This window comes from Talaromyces marneffei, chromosome 3, assembly GCF_009556855.1.
Source record: "Talaromyces marneffei chromosome 3, complete sequence".
Classification (NCBI taxonomy): domain Eukaryota; kingdom Fungi; phylum Ascomycota; class Eurotiomycetes; order Eurotiales; family Trichocomaceae; genus Talaromyces; species Talaromyces marneffei.
In genome coordinates, this window is record NC_072350.1 from 2,529,730 (window position 1) to 2,554,110 (window position 24,381).

A 24,381-nucleotide genomic window follows, 5' to 3' on the forward strand; every position below is an offset into this window, starting at 1 on the left:
TTATTTTATATTCTTTATTATTAACTTTATTTTTATTATTTATTAGATTTCTTATTAGTTTTAATAATAAAATATAAAATATTAAATATATTTATATTCTTATTAGTAATTAAAGTTAATAATTATTATTTTTAAGTTTTTTTATAATTTTAAATAATCTATATTTAATTATTTAGTTTTTATATTAAAAATTTTTAATTTTAGTATTTATTATAGTAGATAAATTCTCTTTTCTTTTTAAAGTTATAATATATTCTTATACTTTATATTATAATATTTTTTATTTTATTTATAATATATCTTTAGATATTATATTATATATCTATTATATATATTATTTATAAAATTATTTATATTATTTATAGATATCTTTCTAGATTAATAAGGTATAATATTTTTTTTATTAAAATACTTATACTATTTAATATAAATTTTATTAATAATAATAGTTCTATCTAATTATCCTAGTTTTAATCTAAGTAATATTATAAATATTATTTAATTATCTAAATTATTGTTTCTATTTATCTATTTATTTGTTAATAATTTACTATTAATAAATTATATTTAATTCTATATATTTCTATAATTATTTATTAGTATTTTAATGATTGATTGATTGATTGTTCATACTCGCATCTAAGCCTAGTGGCTGGTGGCACCTTCTAAGTTCTAATTAAGCAGCAGGTATACTACCATACAAGAAGTGAAGTGCTAAGGCTCCCAGCTTAGTGCTGGCTGAGTCAGCTAACACCAGGCTGAAAACCTCTACACATATCTCTAGGTTTAAAATAATAATAATAGCGTGAAAGCAGTATGCCGAAACGGTAATAAATGAAATGTGTATATATATATACCTGATGACCTTATACTAGGATATAGAACAAAGAGCAGCTAATACTAGGAAATATACAATGAATAACAAGCTGGGGTGGAAAAAGTGGTGAAAAAGAGTGCCTAGGATCTTTAATCAGTACATTAAGTGGCTAATCCATAGCGAGACAAATCAACATGGAGATCTTCATTGAAAACTGGTACACTCACTAAGAGCGCTATACTAGAAGAACTCTATATATTAGAACTAGATTAAAAGCCTAGTCTACAGCACGAATTTAATGCTCCTACATACCTAACAAGGCTTACTAAGGAGCCTTTAGTAATTAGTTTTATGTCTTTCTTTCTAGAATATCTCTATATATAGGTCTATATAAAGAGGATAGTATATAAGAATATAAGCTAAGTCCTAGATTCTAAATCTATATTAATACTATAGTAAATCCATAATTTTTATACTTATAATGAAGCTATAAAGTACTAACTTACTAGTCTATAGTTAGATAAGTACTAAACTTTAAGCATATTATAGCTTATTATATATACTACGGTTGACCCCGGTGATTTCCCTAGTACGATTTTTCTTGCAGGGGTTAGGTGCCAATAGATTCTGCCATGTAATTTTTGCTTACTAAGCTAATATTTTGTATGGCCACCTTCGGCCAATATTACAGCTTGACATCTAGCCTGCATAGAATCAATCAAATCCTTGAGAAATTGCTCCGGTAAGGCATCCCAAGAAGCGCGTACAACCTCACGTAATCGATCATAAGAAAGCTGCTCATCATTAGGATATTGTTCCTGGATCCAATCCTTCATCCAATTCCATACCGCTTCAATTGGATTAAGATCAGGGGAGAAAGCCGGCCAGTAAATTGGATAGATATTCCGCTCTTGAAGCTCCTTTTTGGTCTCTTTACTCGCATGCCCCGGAGCTCCATCCTGCATAAGTTGGAGATATATTGATTGTTGTCGATTTAAACGAATATATCCATCAATAATGGGTACGGTCCTTTCGCAATAGCTCTCAGAGCCAATTGAGCCCCATTCCTTTTCCCAAAATAGACATGGGCCCTTGATATCTCCATGAAATGAAGCCCAAAACATCCATCCACGTTTCCGGGCTACGGATGTACGTAAGCACGTATCATCTAGCTCTTCACCAGCTTTTCTAGTGACCCAGATTCTTTTATGGAAGCCTGAGGTAACCCACGTCTCATCAGTCCAAAGGATTCGATTCCATTGCTCAATTGTCCAATTAACATGCTCAAGAGCCCATGCTAAACGTACACGTTTATGCTCATCTGATAGAGGAGGCTTTCGTAGGGCTTTGCAACGCGTATATCCTCTCTTTTTAAGTGCTCGAGCCAATGCGGTAGCTCCAATAGGAAGATCAAGCTCACGTATTACCTTATAATAAGGCATACGGCGCGTACGTTTTGAAGAGCTTATCCAATCAATAACCCGGTCAACATCTTCTTCCGAGAGCTTTGGAGTCCTGCCTCGAGCCTTTTTAGGTGTAGCTTGTTGGCTTTGACACGTATATTGAACTTGGTCATGAGTAATATGAAGCTGTGAAGCGATTTGTAGATAGGTAAAACCAGCTTCTCGTAGTGTTAATATGCGAATACGGTCATCCCTATTAAGACGTGTAGAATAGGGCTTCGATTCTCCTCCAGAAGCAGCTTCTCGGGCACCTTCTGGGGCTGTAGTAGGCTCTGGGGTGGTAGGCATATTATTGATTGATTATTTACTCTGTAAATCGCGTCCCGGAGCGCGTACGGATAGGATACTAAAGGTTTAGTAATAAATAAATTAGGCAGGCGGTAAGCCATATTATCCTGACCGCCTAAAGGATCCCAACCCTTGTAAGGCCCACCGTACTAGGGAAATCACCGGGGTCAACCAGAGTATATAACACCTTTTTCACTAGGATTTTAATAATCTTATAAAGATGTTATTTATATTTAATATTATTCTATTAATTCTTCTACTAGTCTATAAAGTCTATCTATAGATACTAATAGTATACTACTATAAAAATAAGATTTCAGTATATAGTATAGTCTAGTTAGATATATTAATTAAGATTATATATAGATTCTTATATATCTATCTTATTACTTTTATTATAGTAAATTTTATGCATGGACGGCATCTCTATGGGATCGTCAAAACGCCGGCGAAGAAGGTGCTGCAGATGTACGACGGACTGCAACGTGCTTGGAGTTCGGCACTCATACAGCTGCAAACTGGGCAAGTCAGCGCTTCGCAGCTTCCTTGCGAGTGTGAAGATTGTGGACTCACCGCAGTGCCAATGTGGATTCGGAATCCAGGACTCGGCTCACGTTCTCGTACGCTGTCCTCTCCACGCAGACCTACGTACAGAGACGCTCTGGAAAGGACGCGAGACCGATTACCGGAGGCTCCTCAGTGAGCCTCGTTGGGTACGCAGGAGCATTGAATTCGTGCTGCGGACTGGGCTTTTGACCCAGTTCCGACACACGGTTCTCCCAGTATAGCGTTCAGCGAGTGCACTAGTTTTCAACGAAGATCTCCACTCGATGCACCGATCAAAGATCCCGGGCACCCCTTTTTCACCCCTTTTTCACCCCTTTTTCCACCCCAGCTTGTCATTCGTTGTATATTTCCTAGTGTTAGCTGCTCTGTGTTCCACATCCTAGTACTAAGTCATCAGGTACGTATGCATATTTCATTTGTTGGTGTTTCGGCGTACTGTTTTCGCGTTTTTATCGTTGTTTTGAAGCTGGGGATACGTGTCGAGGTTTTCGGCCTGGTGTCGGCTGACTCAGCCAGCACTAAGCTGGGAGCCTTAGCACTTCACTTCTTGTATGGTAGTATACCTGCTGCTTAATTAGAACTTAGGTGCCACCAGCCACTAGGCTTAGATGCGAGTATGAACAATCAATCAATCAATAGTAAATTTTATTAACTAGTCTATTTTCTTATTACTAAAAATATTCTTATATTCTAATATCTACTATAGTTATATATATTAATAAGATTAGAGGTCCTAAAGAAGGTCTAATTAATATATAATCTTAGAAAAAATATACTATTTAGAAGACTACTAAAGATAGTAAATGATATAAATTATAACTTAATTATTAATATAGATTATAACTTTTTAAATACTACTTATATCTAGATTCTAGATTAAAATATTTAATATCTTATTAATCCCCTTTAGCTCTTTTATATCAGTTATATATATATCTAATAAGCTTACTAGCTAAATACTATTTTCTAATATTAAGTACACTACTATTTTTATTCCTTTATTAAATCTACTTTTATTTATATATTTTATTAGTCTTTACTTTTAGTAGTTTCTATGATAGTAGTTCCTAGTTCCTACTATAGTAGTATTATAAAAAAATAAATAATCTTTATCTATTAATAGACTCTTTATCTTAATTTATAGTTAAATAATGCCTTTAATTAGTATAGTAATAATATATATAGATTATTTTAATATATCTATCTTTATATAGTATATAATATTCTATATAACGATAAGGTTATTAATTAGAGGTATACTTTCTTTATTAATTTTATTAGAATAAGTTTTATTAATAATATATAAAAATAGATCTTTAATACTTATTTAAATATATGTTTCAAAATACTAGATATCTAATAAAGAATCTAATATTAAATTAATTATACTACTTTCTTTATAGTCTATAAGCTTTTTTTTACTATAGATATACTATATAAAGTAGATAAATATAATATCTAGCTAGAATATTATAACATATATAATATATATTTTAAAGATAAATTAATAGTATTCTTTAAATTAATTTTATAATAGATACTAGTTTTATAATTAATATAATAATTTTTTTTATCTATTATATATATACTACTTTAATTAAATATTAAATAAAACTTTAAAGTATTTAATTAAATCTTTAAATTTAATTATTATTTTTTTAATAGTTAATAGTATATCTAGTCTATTATTTAATTTTAATATTAATTAATACTTCTACTATAAGTAGATAAGCTAATACTTAATTAATATAAATTTAAAAGTATAAGTTCTCTTTTAGTACTTTATTATCTAGTATATTTAAATAAGTATATAGTAATTAGCTATAATAAAATTTCTAAATATTATAAAGATATTATTAATATATTTAATAATAAATATATCTAGATATATCTAATATAAAATTAAATATTATTTATAAGTTATTTCATTAAGTATTATAAATTTTGTTTATTAATAAATAGATAGTAAGTTTATGGAAATATTTTTATTATTTTCTAATATAGTATTTTAGTAGTAGATTTTATATTATTTTATTAAAAAGCTTAATTATTTAATAATTATTAACTCTAGTATTTGATTAACTATAACGTAATCGATAAGGGAGCTAGCTGCCACTGTAAGCGAATCGCCACTTTTTCCCGAACCCGTACGCGATATTCATTTCAAATTATTCAATGCGTCAAGATGCCACCAATTCGCAATAAAAAGTCAAAAGATTTGATTGAGCAAGAAGGCCGAATTTTATTGGCTATTTCCGACTTTCAGAATGGCAAAATCCCAAATATTACACAAGCTGCTGAGATTTATAATATTCCTTGTATAACTCTCCGAAATCGACTGCATGGCACTCAACAGAGGCTCCTTGTACGCGCTAACAGCCATAAATTGACCCAACCTGAGGAGGAATCACTTGTCAAATGGGTGTTTGATTTAGATCGACATGGATTACCCCCCCGGCACTCTCTCGTACGAGAAATGGCTAATCATCTTCTCTCACAATATAGAGATCAACAGGTTGGAGAGAAATGGGTATATGATCTTATTAAACGTCGCCCAGAGATTGATTTAAAGTTCTCACAAAGATACAACTACGAACGTGCTAAATACAAAGATTCAAAGATAATCAAAGAACATTTTGATCGCGTACAAGCTGCTATATCTGAATATAAAATCTTACCAGAAGATATATTCAACTTTAATAAGACTGGCTTTACTATAAGACTCTACGCAACTATAAAGATTATTACCAGAAGTAATCAATATGCTCGGCCAAAGCTTTTACAGCCTGGAAATTAAAAATAGGTAACTACAATTAAAGCAATAAATTTAACTGGTTAGGCTCTGCCTTTGTATATTATTTTTAAAGTAAAGAAAAAGATACGATTAGGTTAGTTTGAGGGTCTCCTAGATGATTGGAGAATCAATATATTAGCGACAATGGAAGCCATTTGACTGCAGAATTTGATCGTACATGCACTGAGAATAATATTATTCCAATCTGCATGCCACCTCATTCTTCGCATCTATTACAGCCTCTTGGTGTTGGCTGTTTTGCAGTTTTGAAGCGATATTATGGGCAGCATGTTGAGCAACGAATGAGGCATGGATTCAGTCATGTTGACAAAATGGACTTTTTAATGGCATTTCCGCAGGCTCGTACGGTGGCATATAAAGCTCAAACTATTCGGAATAGCTTCGCAGCCACTGGATTAGTGCCTTTCAATCCGGATCGAGTTATTCAACAGCTTAATATTCGATTAAAGACCCCACCCAACCCCCCCTCCAAGTCGATCAAGCAATACACAATCATCCTGCTTAACAACACCTCAAAATATACGTCAATTCGTACGCCAGTCAACTACAATTACAAAACGTATAAATGAGCGTACAGGAACCCCAAATCAAGTGATTGATCAAGCAATAATGCGAATGTCAAAAGCCTATGAAATGACAATGAATGACCTTTTACTTGTACGGAAAGAATGCCGTGATTTACGAGCTTCACATGAAAAAGAGAAGCAAAAGCGCGAAAAATCTAAAAAGCAAATATCTATTAAGGGATTACTAGAGAGTAAGCTCAAGCGCTTGTACAAGGTCAGATTGAGGCATCTCAAGCTGTTACTACTGCTCCGCCTGAGCTGGGGCTCCCAGCTCCTCACGGAGTCGTACGCCACCAACTTCGGTGCAGTGGTTGTGGTGTTGAAGGGCATAGAATTAATCGATGTCCTAATCGTACTAGTAGTTAGATTTTTGTATATATTTTTGTATGTGGCCTTGAAAATTGGGATTTGAAATCAATATCGCGTACGGGTTCGGGAAAAAGTGGCGGTTCGCTTACAGTGGCGGCTCGCTTACCGATTACGTTAATTAATATATAGTCTTTTATTAGTTAATATATTATATTTATAAATTTATTATATTAAAGCTTTTATACAGTAATAATATTTATTGTTAATATCTTAAAGTTCTAGAGAAATAATATTATAATTTTAATTATATATTAGATATAGTATTATTTTAAATACTTATTATTAAGTTTGATGAGTTTGCAGTCGTTTCATTTGTACGTTTACATTCTCTGTGGCTCGCCTTGCGGCGCGCCTCCCGTGGCTGTGCCACCTTATGTATTGATGCCTGCAGGTTCAGGCGCACACCTACATAGCGACCCCTAGACCGTAGCTAGCTACAGCAGGTATATCAAATCTAACTAACTAACTTATAAAGAACTATTTATAATAATAAAAATACTATCTTTGAAAGATTAAAAAAATTATAAAAAGTAATTAGTATAATCTTAAATATTTTATTACAATAAAGAAATTAATTAAAAGAGAAATATAATAAATAAAATATCCATTTAAATTTAAATTCTATATTAAATATATTAAAGAAAAAGAAAATATTATTAGTTAGTTAGTTAGTTAATTAGATTTAATATACCTACTATAGGTAGCTATAGTTTAAGAGCTACTATCTAGATATACACCTAAATCTATAAGTATTAATATAAAAGATAGTACTACTATAAGAGATATACTATAAGATAAGTTATAAAGAATACAAATAGTATAAGTAAAGTAAATATATAAGTATAAATCTATTAAATATATAGTAAATAATAAATATTATAAATAAATAAATAGTTTAGATATACTTATTACCTCTTTTATATATTATTTTTATCTTCTTTTACTGATCTTAATGCCTACTTTTTATATTAATTCTTATATCTTTCCTATAGGGCTATATTGATTCTTAACTTATACTATATTATATTATTATTAATCAAGTTTATAGTCCATATGCAACACAACAGGTTATGACGGACTGTCAGGCTCATATGACTCAGTCGGCTTTAAAGCTTAGTCAACAGATACAGTTTCTTCCCTGGATTCATTCGCGGTAGGGGGTAGGGGGGCCGCGACATTTTTTTTGGTCAAATATTGTGGTGCCGGCTGCGGGAATCGAACCCACGGGCCCACGTTGACGGGGGGCAAAAGGGGGGCAAGATCTTTGCCCGCACACACGCGGAAGCAGGCCCTCCAGGACAGCGTAGTTGACCGAGTCATCCGCCGGCCTTATACCGAGATTAGCGCCCTGAATTATTTTATATGAAGAAACTGTATCTGTTGACTAAGCTTTAAAGCCAGTCATATGAGCCTGACAGTCCATCATAACCTGTAGTGTCGCATATGGACTATATAAACTTGATTTAAAAAAAAAAAAAAAGATAAATAATATACTTATACTATCAAGTTATATAAGAAAACTAATACTTTAATAATTTCTAGTCTATATAAATTTAAATCTTCTTAATTTAATTAATTAGTAGTAGTATTTAGTATATTTCTAATTAATAATAAAATAATCTTAGAGCAGATCTATTTATAAGGATAATAAATATTTACTATATTTTAAAACTCTTAAGATCTTAACTTATTATATAGTTCGCTAGCCACTTTTATAATAATAATTAAGATAATTATAGATATAGTTATAGTTATAATTTAGATTATAATACTAGTATATTTAATATATATAGTTAACGATGTTCCGGTGAACTAGATGCCGAAACAAGCATCCTAGGACTGAGTTCATGGAACATGAACTCCAGGACAGAATATGAAGTAGGAACAGGGACTCATGATTCGGCTAGGAATAGGAACTACTGCATGAGAAAAGATCCGACCTATGAGCGTGAACCTGTGAACACGAGAAACAGACCTACGATCGTACATATCAGACCCAGGGTCTGATATAGCAGAGCCAGGACACCTCAAGACATACCCGGGGTATGATATGTGATGCCCTCCATCAGGAATCTCTCATATATATAAAGACACTCACTCACTCTCCTAGCTACTCTACTTTACTGTCTTGAATTAACTGTGATAACTTGAGTATGCGTTCTTCTATCGGACAGGATATATACTTCGTCACTCGTCATCTTAGACTTAGCTTTCAACGAGCCTTTTGTACACAGAATATATTAACTTCATCTGTTAATATAACTAACCTAGTTATACTCTGACAGTCTACAACTGAAGTTTCCGACAATTATTATAGTTTAAGATAAGGAAAATATATACTAGCTCTTTTATTAAATTTTATAAGAGTAAGTCTTAATCTATGTTTATTTATTAATCTTCAGTAATAAAGAATATTAGTAAAGTCTATTAAGATTTACTTTAAAATAAGATTAGTATTTATTTTATATAGAATTAATATAATTACTAAGGAAGCTAATAATCTAATTAATAATATCCTCTAAAATCTAATATTTTTATAGATTATAGATTAGCTTAGTATTACTCTATTAGGAAGTTTAATTATCTAATAATTACTAACTCTAATACCTTGCTAATTATACTAAGTAGTACTGTTAAATAATATATTTTAAAATTTATATAGTTAGGCTTTCTTAGTTTATAGATAATTATTTAATAAATTATTAGAAGTAGTCTAGGCAGTAGTAGTATTATAAATATATATTAAAAAGATTAGTAAGATAGATCTTTATAAAAGAAAATAAATATCATAGAACTAGATTTAGGATATTATCTAGTCTTAAGGCCTCATTTAACTTTATATTATTAATTACTATTTATACTTTATTTAGTATAATTAGTAATATCTTATATAGCTTAAGATATTAATATTATAATTTAATATCTAAGAGGTATACCTCTAGGGGTTCTAGATATAAAATCTCTTAGAATAATACTACTTTTATACTTAGAGCTGTGTAACGTAAATCCCAAGCGACCCGCCCACCTCTCCGAAAAATAACTCGCTATATTGATTTCAAATCCCAATTTTCAAGGCCACATACAAAAATATATACAAAAATCTAACTACTAGTACGGCTGGGACATCGATTAATTCTATGCCTTCAACACCACAACCACTGCACCGAAATTGGCGGCGTACAACTGCTTGAGGAGCTGGGAGCCCCGGCTAGGCCGGAGCAGTAGTAACAGCTTGAGATGCCTCAATCTGACCTTGTACAAGCGCTTGAGCTTCCTCTCTAGTAATCCCTTGCTCAATTGATATCTGTTTCTTAGACTTTTGGCGCTTTTGCTTCTCTTTTTCATTTGCAGCTCGTAAATCATGCATCTCTTTCCGTACAAGTACAAGATTATTCATTGTTATTTCATAGGCTTTTGATATTCGCATAATTGCTTGATCAATCACTTGATTTGGGCTTCCTGTACGTTCATTTATACGTTTTGTAATTGTAGTTGTCTGGCGTACGAATTGACGTATATTTTGAAGTGTTTGTAAGCAGGATGATTGTGTATTGCTTGATCGACTTGGAGGGTTGGTGTTTTTAATCGAATATTAAGTTGTTGAATAACTCGATCCGGATTGAATGGCACTAATCCGGTGGCTGTGAAGCTATTCCGAATAGTTTGAGCTTTATATGCCACCGTACGAGCCTGCGGGAATGCCATCAAAAAGTCCAATTTGTCGATATGATTGAATCCATCCCTCATTCGTTGCTCAACCTGCTGCCCATAATGTCGCTTTAAAACTGCAAAACAGCCAACATCAAGAGGCTGTAATAGATGTGAAGAATGAGGTGGCATGCAGATTGGAATAATATTATTCTCAGTGCATGTACGATCAAATTCTGCAGTCAAATGGCTTCCATGGCCATCAAGAATCAACATTCTATATGATCCCATTGACCGGCCATTAATATAAGGAATAAAATGGGTTTTAAGCCATTCTAATCCTATTTGATCTGTAGTCCAGCCATTTTCACTAATATTAATCCTCCAATCACTTGGTAGATCATCAAACCAGCCCAATCGTACATTTTTCTTTGCCTTGAAAATAATGTACGAAGGAATAGCCCAACCAGTTGAATTTGTTGCTTCAATTGCAGTCACCCATTCTCGATTTCCAGGTTGTAAAAGCTTTGGCCGAGCATATCGATCGCTTCCGGTAATAACCTTTGCAGTTGAACAGAGCCCCATAGCAAAACCAGTCTCATCAAAATTGTAGATATCTTCTGGTAGGATCCCATACTCAGATATAGCATCTCGTACGCGATCAAAATGTTCTTGAATAATCTTCCGATCTTCGCATTTAGCACGTTCATAATTATATTTCCTTGCGGATTTGGAATCAATCTCTGGACGGCGTTTAATCAGATTGGTTACCCAATTTTTTCCAACTTGTGGTTTGCCATGTTGTAATAGAAGATAATTGACCATGTCTCGTACGAGAGAATGCCGGGGAGGTAATCCACGTCGATCTAAATCAAGAACCCATTTAACAAGTGAATCCTCCTCAGATTGAGTCAATTTATGGTGGTTGGCGCGCTTTTCACCCTTATATTCGATGCCTTTAAGTCGATCTCGAAGAGTTGTACGAGGAATATCATAAATCCTTGTAGCTTCACGAATATTGAGAATTCTTCCATTTTTCAAATCAGAAATAGCTAACTGGATCTTTCCCTCTATCTGAGCAGATTTTAAGGGATCTTTCTTGCGAATTGGTGGCATTTTGACGCGTTGAAATATGAGAAATCAATATAGCGAGTTATTTTTCGGAGAGGTGGGCGGGTCGCTTGGGTGGGCGGGTCGCTTGGGATTTACGTTATTAGATAAAGTATTATATTATTAATTATATTCTTATCTTCTAATTACTATGTATACTAGTTATATATTTCTATAAGTTTAATAAAGAGATTCTAGTTAGATAAGGTCTAGTTCTTATAGACTACTACTAGTAGTATATTAACTAGAGTTAAATTAAATTCTATAAGTATTAAAATATAGTCTATACTATACTACTATTCCTACTTATTAATATAGCTTACTAAGCAGCTAGATAGACTATATAAAGCCTATATTAGATTAATTATAGTTTTAGTGTTACTACTCATATATTATAGTACTAAAAGAAAGCTATTACTTTATTCTATACTTATATATAAGATTAATTAATTTTATAGCTTTATTATTAATCTGCCTATAATCTATACCAGCTTAAAATAAATATAAAAGTTAAAGTCTCTAAAAATAAAATACTATACTCTAATATTTATAATTTCTTAGATACTTAATTATAATTTCTAGTTACTATTCTTCTCTAGATTATAAATATTATAGATATATATAGTACTATATATAGTAGTATAGAAAATTAATATACTTAGATCTCTATTATAAAATTATATTTCTTATATTATTAGATTAATATAAAAACAGATATATAGATAGATATTAAGATCTTTATAAGATATAGACTATAGTAGAATATAGAAATAGTTTTAAAGAGTAAGTAAGTATATTAAAAAGTGAGTTCTTTTATTAATATACGATTTCTAGATTATTAAAATATTATATTCTTATACCTTCTTCTTATTAAAGAGATATTTCTAGACTTTATTATATAATTTCCAGTAGTTAGTCTATAAGATTTATAGTTAATTAATATACTTATTTATTATTAATTAGCAGTCTAATTACTATTTTCAAGATTAATAGTTATTATTATATCTTTTTTCTCTTAGAAAGGTCTATTAAATTTATCTTCTAAAGACTTATCCTTATTAGGAATAGTATATACGCTATATATATGGTAAATAAATTAAACTATCTTAAGATACTCTATTTATAATAAAATAATATTAGATTATAGAATCTATATTCTTAGTACTAGCTTTAAACTTAGTGGATTCTAGTGTATACAGGGTTTATATATAATTAAGCTCTAGCTAGGAGTTAACTAGTGCTGGCTCTACTATTATATTATTATTATTATTATTCTTATATATCATTTTCTTAGGTTATAGGTTTTATTTATTACTAGAACTTCTTATTTTAGTATTCTATTTATAGATAGTGCTCTTGTTCTAGGATAGTGTGGAGTAATATCTTATAAGAAGATTAGTTTAGAATAAAGTTCTTAGATTCTATTCTAATGCTGCTGTTTTAGTGGGTATAGAGTTATCTTAAGAGGCTAGGCTAAGAGAGCTATTACTAGATCTTATAATTAAGATATAATAGTAAAGGCCTAATATATAGCGCTAATAAGCCTCTACTAGATATAATACCTAGATTAAATAGTTATATAAGTAGATAAAATACTTAGTATTAAATTTATTTATAGAGTCTTTAATATAGATATTCTCTATAATATAGTTAGTATATTTTATATAGTTTTTTTTCTCTTAGTATCAGGCAATCTTTAATATTATAAGATCTAGTATCTATAGAATGTGCAGGTGATTTGATGCTAATAGTATTATATAATATACTTATACATCTAATACTTAAAATATTATTAAAAATTAGTAATTTTATTATATATTAAGTAGTTATATTGGTAGTCTTTAATAATAAGTTTTTTATAGATTATAAAGTTAGCAACCTGCTTATTATTAAAGATGATAACTAGATATACATTAATAAGATTTTACTGCTTTATCTTATATTCGCTGAGTAGCTAGTCTGTGTATATAATATTAATTAGTATAAAGAGCTATATAAATATTAATATGTTCTTAGAGATAAGTATTATCTTAAATTAAGATTGTTTAGAGTTGATAGTAATATTAACTTATATGATAATACCCTAGGTATATTTTTAGATATATATTATTGCTCTAAATATATAGATCTAGTTATTCTTATAAGTGAGCTAGACTATGTTATCTACTATACTTACTAGGAGTACTATATTGCTACTAGGCAGGACTCTTGCTATTATGAAGTATTAATGCGAAATTATAGCATCCTATAGAATTTGGATTGCCTAATTGGCCTTCTTGATAACTTGGTCAAGGTATTGCCAGATTAGAGCAATAGTGTTAGTGTTAGTATACTTAAGATAGACCTTTAGACCCTTTTAGGCTAGAAATAGACTTCATAATAAGCTGCCTCTATTTATAATTCTTATACCTAGGACTATTAGAGAATAGGAAGGCACCTTTCATCCCTAAGCCTACATATCTGACTCTGAGCCAGCCGTTATGTAACTAAAGCTAGGGGAATATTTCATGAAGCTGTTAGCATGGGTGCCTGGAGCTGGTTAGTATATTGCCTCCATAAGTCAGTTGGTGTTGCTTTTAGTTGTAGTAATCTCTTAAGAGGCCTGAGACACCTCTTTCTATGTTTTTTCAACGCTAATTCGATGTAGGCCAGGCGTTATGCAATCTGCTTATTCGTTAGAAATTCCTTCACCCAGTGTGCTAGGTGCAAGAACGCCTTAACCATGGCGGTTACCAACTCGTGTAGTATGTCAATCTGATGCTTATCTTCATACTTCTTCAGTGCCGTGAGGTCTTTGATTGCCGCTACTACGTATGCGCGTATATCAGGGTCCTCTGCGAACCGTGGTGTAGGCCACAGCGCACCCCTTTTCGGTCTTTTTGGTGGCATGGCTCAACCACGTCGATTGAGATGCCTAAAGCCGGTAACCGGGCTGCTGGAGGAGTCTTTTATAACTTGGATTGCTTCCCACAGTACTTTTTACCTGCGTAGGTGCGTTTTCGTAGGTGCGCGAAGTTTTTTTTTTAATTTATAATAGTAGAAAGAAACTATAATATTTATAACAATAAAAGTATTTAAGTAATAAAGATACTATCTTTAAAAAGTTAAGAAAAAAATAATTATAAGAAATAATTATTATAATCTAAAATATTTTATAATAAAAAAATTACTTAGAAGATAAATATAATAAATATCCAAATTTAAATTCTAAATTAAATATATTTAAGAAAAAAAGAATATTATTATAAACATATTTAATAAAAGATTAAACTTAAACTATATTATAGATCTTAAATAACTAAAAATTAATATGTTAAAAAATAAAGATAGAATATAATCTAATAATAAAATAAGATTTTACTAGTGATTAATATAAGTAATTAAAAAAAATAAATTAATAATAATAATAATCTAAAATAAGGAAATAATTAAATAAAATAAATACAAGAATTTAGAAAAAATTTATATTTATTTTAAGATTAATAATTATAAAAATTATTAAAGGATATTATAATCTATAATTATATAGATACTAAAGAATTAATGAATAAAAAAAATATAATATATTTTTTAATAATAAGATTTATAGTTAAATATATTAATTAATATAATAATTATAATTAAAATAAACTTATTAATTATTAACTATATAAAAAAAATATAATTATTAAAAACATTAAAAAAATTAAGAAAATATATTAATTAATTCTATTTAAAAGTTATTAGAATTAAAAGATTTAATTATAGAATAAAAGTATATAGATATAATTATTATTATTAATTAATTTATATATTATTATTAAGGTAACTAAAAAAGATATAATTATATAATAATATATGATATTTATATAAGAAATATTTAATTAAATAGAATTACTAAAAAATTTTCTATTTAAGATAAATTATTTATATTAAAATATTAATAAATAATTATAAAGATATATAGAATTCAGTATAATTTATTTATAATAAACTATTAGTAAATAGATAGATAAATAAAAGAATAATCTACATGATTAAATAATATCTATAATACTTATTTAGATTAAAATTAGAATAATTGAATAAAACTATTATTATTAATATAATTTATATTAAATAATATAAAAAGTATTTTAATAAAAGAAATATTATACTTTATTAATTTAAGAAGATATTTATAAATAATATAAAATACAATTGTCGGCTTATCCCCGTCCTAGATCACGAAGCAAGGATTGGGGAAAGGGCAGTCCGACAACCCTATGGAAGTGGCACAACGGAACGTATATTGTATTCCTATAATTATGCCTGTCTAGCTATCTGCTAGGGGCCGGTGTACGTATTGACGTTCCGACACTCATCTTATATTAGATATATTTAATATATTTAATAATATTAATTATATTAAGCTAATCTATAATCTATAAAAATATTAAATCTTAAAAAATATTATTAATTAAATTATTAACTTTCTTAATAATTAATATATATCTATTATTGTTGGTTTAGCTGTATCCCGTATCACTAAGCATAGGACAGTGAGCAGGGGCGGTCCAACTGCCCTTACAAGGTGAGTCTGCTTATAGCACGAATTCTGTATATTATAATAACTACCCCCCAGAAACGTAGGGGGATGGGGTGTCTAACTAACTATATAGGAGGTTGCCGCGTACGCGCTAGGGATAATGGTAATCCCGTTCCGCACGTACGCGCCAGCTTCTGCGCACCGGGTGCAGAAGCGCCGAGTCATGAGATTGATATTCCGACAATTATACTATTTAAAAATAATATAAGAAAATTGATAATTAATATAAATATCTTCTAAAGATCTTTACTGTTTTTAATTCTATTTCTATTCTTTAATATAAATTAAATATTTAAATATATTCTAGTAAAAGTATTAATTAATATTAAAAACTAAGAAATAAATTAAATAACGTAATCGGAGCCGCCACTGTAAGCGAACCGCCACTTTTTCCCGAACCCGTACGCGATATTGATTTCAAATCCCAATTTTCAAAGCCACATACAAAAATATATACAAAAATCTAACTACTAGTACGATTAGGACATCGATTAATTCTATGCCCTTCAACACCACAACCACTGCACCGAAATTGGCGGCGTACGACTGTTTGAGAGGCTGGGAGCTCCGGATCAGCAGGAGCAGCAGGAGTAGTAGTAACGGTATGAGATGCCTCAACCTGGCCTTGTACGAGCGCTTGAGCTTCCTCTCTAGTAATCCCTTGCTCAATAGATATTTGCTTTTTAGATTTTTGGCGCTTTTGCTTCTCTTTTTCATGTGAAGCTCGTAAATCACGGCATTCTTTCCGTACAAGTAAAAGATCATTCATTGTCATTTCATAGGCTTTTGACATTCGCATTATTGTTTGATCAATCACTTGATTTGGGGTTCCTGTACGCTCATTTATACGTTTTGTAATTGTAGTTGACTGGCGTACGAATTGACGTATATTTTGAGGTGTTGTTAAGCAGGATGATTGTGTATTGCTTGATCGACTTGGAGGGGGGGTTGGGGTCTTTAATCGAATATTAAGCTGTTGAATAACTCGATCCGGATTGAAAGGCACTAATCCAGTGGCTGCGAAGCTATTCCGAATAGTTTGAGCTTTATATGCCACCGTACGAGCCTGCGGAAATGCCATTAAAAAGTCCATTTTGTCAACATGATTGAATCCATGCCTCATTCGTTGCTCAACATGCTGCCCGTAATATCGCTTTAAAACTGCAAAACAGCCAACATCAAGAGGCTGTAATAGATGCGAAGAATGAGGTGGCATGCAGATTGGAATAATATTATTCTCAGTGCATATACAATCAAATTCTGCCGTTAAATGACTTCCATGGCCATCAAGAATCAACATTCTATATGATCCCATTGACCGGCCATTAATATAAGGAATAAAATGGGTTTTAAGCCATTCTAATCCTATTTGATCTGTAGTCCAGCCATTTTCACTAATATTAATCCTCCAATCATCTGGGAGATCCTCAAACCAACCTAATCGTACGTTTTTCTTTGCTTTGAAAATAATGTACGAAGGCAGGGCCCAACCAGTTGAATTTGTTGCTTCAATTGCAGTCACCCATTCTCGATTTCCAGGCTGTAAAAGCTTTGGCCGAGCATATCGATCACTTCCGGTAATAACCTTTGCAGTTGCGCAGAGTCCCATAGCAAAGCCAGTCTCATCAAAGTTGAATATATCTTCTGGTAAGATTCCATATTCAGAAATAGCAGCTTGTACGCGATCAAAATGTTCTTTGATTATCTTTGGATCTTCGCATTTAGCACGTTCGTAGTTGTATCTTCGTGAGAACTTTGAATCAATCTCCGGGCGACGTTTAATAAAATTGTATACCCATTTCTCTCCAACCTGTTGATCTCCATGTTGTGAGAGAAGATGATTAGCCATTTCTCGTACAAGAGAGTGCCGGGGGGGTAATCCACGTCGATCTAAATCAAGCACCCATTTGACAAGTGATTCCTCCTCAGGTTGGGTCAATTTATGGCTGTTAGCGCGTACAAGGAGCCTCTGTTGAGTGCCATGCAGTCGATTTCGGAGAGTTGTACGAGGAATATTATAAATCTCAGCAGCTTGTGCAATATTTGGGATTTTGCCATTCTGAAAGTCGGAAATAGCCAATAAAATTCGGCCTTCTTGCTCAATCAAATCTTTTGACTTTTTATTGCGAATTGGTGGCATCTTGACGCGTTGAATAATTTGAAATCAATATCGCGTACGGGTTCGGGAAAAAGTGGCGGTTCGCTTACAGTGGCGGCTCGCTTACCGATTACGTTATATTATTAATTATTAAAAGAATAATAATTGAATCTAAAAATTTAATTAAATATCTTAGAATCTTATTTAATATTTATTTTTGTTGGTTTATCACGGTCCTAACACCACAAGTTAGGATAGGATAGGCTAGTCCAATGCAGCCTAAGAGTGAGCTGATCAATTTGATAAGATAACTTCCAATTGATAACTGATTTCCAAGAGCTATGTAGAGGCGTACGTAGGCCGTATATAAGCCTACGCGGTGCCTTTGTAAAGGCACCTCCAACAGGTGTTTGTTTAACGTACAACAAGGGCTGAGACATGAGTCATACAGTGGAACAAGGGGTAACAAGGAATATGAGGTTATTCCCGGTTCATGAAACATACATGTCAAAGCGTTGCAGAATGAGCTTTGTTCCGTACCCGGAGGTGGTGAAACGTTTACTCCGCTTGGTGCTCCGGATCAATGAGATAGACGTACAAACAATTTTATTAAAGTAGTATATATATAGTAAATAAAAAAGAAAATTATTATAATAACTATAAAACTATTATTAATCAAGTTTAAAGTCTATATAGAGCACTACAGGCTATGACAGACTCGGTTGTAGCCTTGGCTAGGTCCCGGGGCCCTTAGGGCCTAGGCGCCTCAGCCCCTAACAGTCTCGGGCATTACACAAATCCAGGCGCTCATCTCGCCCCTATATGGCGTATTCGCCAAGGGCCTTCGGGCATGCTTATAGGCCACATGCCTATAAGGAGCCCTCATAGTCTCAAGCATAAGGGCACTTCTAGCGGCCATTAGGCCGAGCTAGGGTGCCCGTCCCCCTATCCAACCCCCGTATCCTCCCAGTCTCGCAGGGCTTCCCAACCCCAATGATCACCAAGTTCAGCTTCTCTAGCGGCTTGCTCCTTATCCCGGAATAGGTTAGCACTAGCTACAAATTGCAGCAGCGCCGTGGTGGCCTTGGGCTCACTAAAAAGTCGTGCCTCCGGGGCGTCCTCTGCCGCTGTAGGTAAGGGCACGCCGGCGTCAGCCAGCTCCTTATACAGTATCCTCCGGGGCCTACGTCGTCCCCGGCACTCAAAAGAATGTGGGAAACCAATATCTATATGATTAATTGATTAATTGATTGTTCATACTCGCATCTAAGCCTAGTAGTGGCCGGCGGTGCCTTCTAATTGGGCAGCGGGCATACTACTATACAAGAATTTAAGTGCCAAGACTCCTGGCTTGGTGCTGGCTGAGTCAGCCAGCGCCACCGAAAACCTAGATACGTATCCCAGCTTCAAAACAGTAACAACATCAAGACAGTACGCCGAAACGCCAACAGAGGAAAATGTGAATAAATACCTGATGACTCAATACAGGGAGGTGAAACGCTGAGCAACTAATACTAGGAAATATACAACGAATGACAAGCTGGGGTAGAAAAAGTGGTGAAAAAGGGTACCCGGGATCTTTGATCGGTGTGTTGAGTGGCTAATCCGGAACGAGGCGAATCAATGTGGAGATCTTTGAAAACTGGTGCACTCGCTAAGAGCGCTATACTGGGAGAACCGTGTGTCGGAACTGGATCAAAAGCCCTGTCTGCAGCACGAATTCAATACTCCTATGTATCTAATGAGGCTCGCCGAGGAGCCTCTAGTAATTGGTCTTATATCCTTCTTTCTAGAGCATCTCTATATATAGGTCTGCGTGAAGAGGATAGCATATGAGAATATAAGCAAAGTCTTAGATTCTGAATCTATATTGGTACTATAATAAGTCTATAATCTTCATACTTGTAAGGAAGCTATCAAGTGTTGACTTGCTGGTTTACAGCTATATAAGCACTAAACTCCAAGTATGTTATAGTCTATTATATATTTATAGCACCTTCTTTGTTAGTATTTTAATGATTTTATAGAGATATTATCTATATTTAGTATTATCCTACTATTTCTTCTACTAGTCTATAAAGCTTATCTATAAATACTAATAGTATACTACTATTGTGACAGCCGTACGGTAAGCTATCACCAAGGCGCCGTGACGGAGGCTCTCGGCAGAGCTGATAGGCCTGAGGAGGGTATTCCCGTCGATAGGGCTTCGAACCCTGACAGTGCCATATTGGGATTGCTCCTTGAGCGGTGCCGCCCTCACACAAAGGAAGGCATAAATATCCTTTGCCAGGCAGATAGCTTCTTTTTCTTCTTTCCTTTTCTTCTCCATGCTTGATATTGCCTGTAGACCCGGTGCACCTAGATTGCTCAATTCATGGTTTTGACCACTGTCACACTATAAGGATAAGATTTTAGTATAGATTATATATAAGATATATAGTATATAGTATAGTCTAGTTAGGTATATTAATCTAGGCTATATATAGATTTTTATATCTATCTTATTACTTTTACTATAGTAAGCTTTACTAACTAGTTTATTTTCTTATTATTAAAAATATCCTTGTATTCTAATATTTACTATAATTATATATATTAGTAAGATTAAAGATCCTAAAGCAGATCTAATTGATATATAATCTTATAGAGAATATATTATCCAGAGGACTATTAGGAATAGTATATAGTATAAATTATAGCTTAGTTATTGGTATAGATTATAGCTTTATAAATATTAGTATCTAGATTCTAGATTAAGATAGTTAATACTATATTAATCTCCTCTATATCCTCTATATAGACTATATATATTTTAATAAATCTATTAGCTAAATACTATTTTCTAGCACTAAATATACTACTACCCTAATTTCTTTATTAAATATATTTTTATTTATATATATTTATACTTCTATAATATTAACTATATCTAACTATATGTTAATTACTACTTCTTATTTTTAGCAGGTTATTTGATCAGCGAAGTAAAGAATAGAGTGAAGGTTTTATAAAGAATAAAGAAGAATAAAGAGGCAAAGACTTTTTATAGGAATAAAGGAATTTGTTGTAATGTATGTTATTGTTGTTGTATGTATTGTTATTCAAATCTATGGTAGGGAATGTTGCTTGTATTTATGCTTCATTTTTTAGCTTTCGTTTGATTTTGATTTCTATATAAACCTGAAGCCAATGGTTGTTTTATATTATTATATGATTTTGAAATCTTAAACAGATATCTGTTTTATATTGGTTTCGGTATCGTTTCATGTTTGTATGGCTTTTATATGGTTATTGTTAACTTTGAGTAAACTCTGCTGTAAGGCCAAGCTTGGGCTTTGTAAGGTTTGATTTTTGGTTGTAAGCTTTGTTCAATATATATGCTTATAATGCTTATACTTATATATTATTAATTCTTATTTCTAGTAGCTCTTATTATAGTAGTATTATAAAGAGATAGACAGTCTTTATCTATTAATAAACTTCTTATTCTAGTTTATAATTAAGTAATATCTCTAATTAGTATAGTAATAATATATATAAATTATTAATTAAAAATATATTTCTCTATTAATCTTACTAGAGTAAGTTTTATTAATAGTATATAAAAATAAATCTTTACGGCTTATCTAAATATATATTTAAAGATACCAGATATTTAATAAAAGGTTTAATATTAGATTAATTACATTACTTACTCTATAATATATTATATATTTATAAAATCTCTTTTATTATAGATATACTATATAGAATAGATAAATATAATATATAACTAGAGTACTATAGTATATATTTTTTTAAATAGTATTCTTTAAATTAATCTTATAATAAATATTAATTTTATAGTTATTATAATAGTTTTTTTTATTATATATATACTACTCTAGTAAAATAAATATTAAATAAAACTTTAAAATATTTAATTAAATTCTTAGATTTAACTACTATTCTCTTAATAGTTAGTAGTATATTTAATCTCTTTCTTAGCTTTAATATTAATTAATACTTTTACTAGAAATAAATAAGCTAGTACTTAATTAGTATAAATTTAGAAGTATAAATCCTCTTCTAATATTCTATTATTTAATATATCTAAGTAAATATATAAAATTAACTATAATAGAATCTCTAAATACTATTATAAAGATATTATTAATATATTTAATAATAAATATATCTAGATATTTAGTATATATCTATTTAATAAGATCTATATTAAAGAATAAAAATAAAATTAAGAATAATAAAATTTTTTAGAAAATACTTATATTATAAACTCTTTTATGTTATCTTTAAGTAGTATAATAAATATATATTAATTATTAAGAAAATTAATAATCTAATTAATAATATCTTTTAAGATTTAATATTTTTATAGATTATAGATTAGTCTAATATAGTTAATATTATTAAATATATTAAATATATCTAATATAAAATTACATACTATTTATAAGTTATTCGATATTATAAACTTTCTCTATTAGTAAATAGAGAGTGAATTTATAGAAATATTTTTATTATTTTCTAATATAATATTTTAGTAGTAGATTATACTACTTTATTAAAAAGTTTAATTATTTAACAATTATTAATTCTAATATCTTATTAATTATATTAAATAATATACTTTAAAGTCTATATAATTAGATTTTGTTAGCGTATAGATAATTATTATAATAAATTATTAGAAATAGTCTAAGTAGTAATAATATTATAGATATATGTTAAAAAGATTAATAAGATAGATTTTTATAAAAGAAAGTAGTTATTAGAGAACTAGATTTAAGATATTATTTGATTTTAAAGTTTTAACTTTATATTATTAATTATTATTTATATTTTATCTAGTATAATTAGTAGTATTTTATATAGTTTAGGATATTAATTAATATTATAGTCTAATATTTAAGAGATCTACCTTTAGAAGTTCTAGGTATAAAATCTTTTAGAATAATATTATTTTTATACTTAGAGCTATAAACTTAGTATTATTATATTTTAATATTAATATAAATATAGTATATAGTAAGTTTTAGTTATAGATTTAATATATAATTTTTTAAAAATTATTTAATATCTTTATAGTTTTTTAATTTATTAATAGTAGAGTTCTTTTATAAGTTTATTTATGTACTTCTTTAGTTCTTTCTTTATCTCTTAATAGCTATTTTATACTTATTTTATATTAATATATTAAATATATCTCTAGTATTATAAAATATAATATTTAAGTTTTATTATCTCTAGTATATTCTACTTATAAGTAGTATAGTAATCTATTTTATAAGAATTACTTAATTTATAATCTTTTTAATAGCTTATATTAGATAGAGTATTATATTATTAATTATATTTTTATTATCTAATTATTATATATATTAGTTATATATATTTATAAGCTTAGTAAAGAGATTTTAATTAAATAAAATCTAAGTCTTTCTAGATTACTAGTAATATATTAATTAAAATTAAATTAAATTTTATAAGTATTAGAATATAGTTTATATTATATTATTATTTTTACTTATTAGTATAGTTTACTAAACAGCTAGATAGACTATATAAAATGTATATTAAATTAATTATAGTTTTAAAAGAAAGCTATTACTCTATTCTATATTTATCTATAAGATTAATTAATTTTATAGCTTTATTATTAATCCATCTATAATCTATACTAACTTAAAGTAGATAATAAAGATTAAAATCTCTAAGAATAAAATATTATATTTTAATAATTATAATTTCTTAGAGAATATTTAATTATAATTCTTAATTACTACTCTTTTTTAGATTGTAGATATAGAAATAATATAAAGAGTTAATAATATACTTAGATTTTTATAATAAAACTATATTTTCTATATTATTAGATTAATATATTTATTAATATAGAAATAGATATATAAATAGATATTAAAATTTTTATAAGATATAGATTATAATAAGATATAAAAATAGTTTTAAAGAATAAATATATTATTAAAGAGTTAATTTTTTTATTGATATAGAATTCTTAGATTATTAAAATATTATATCGTTATTTCTTATTAAAAAGATAACGTAT

The 24,381-nt window shown here is 30.0% G+C and overlaps 1 protein-coding gene across 1 annotated transcript; it reads right to left on the bottom strand.

The window, feature by feature from the left end:
* Positions 1-1,985: 1,985 nt before the first annotated feature.
* EYB26_004668 (uncharacterized protein) lies at positions 1,986-2,568 on the bottom strand (the record flags this gene model as incomplete). Its single annotated transcript, XM_054263959.1, has 2 exons — positions 1,986-2,033; positions 2,125-2,568. 2 exons carry the CDS (start codon positions 2,566-2,568, stop codon positions 1,986-1,988), a joined length of 492 nt encoding a protein of 163 aa, XP_054119934.1.
* Positions 2,569-24,381: the final 21,813 nt, after the last annotated feature.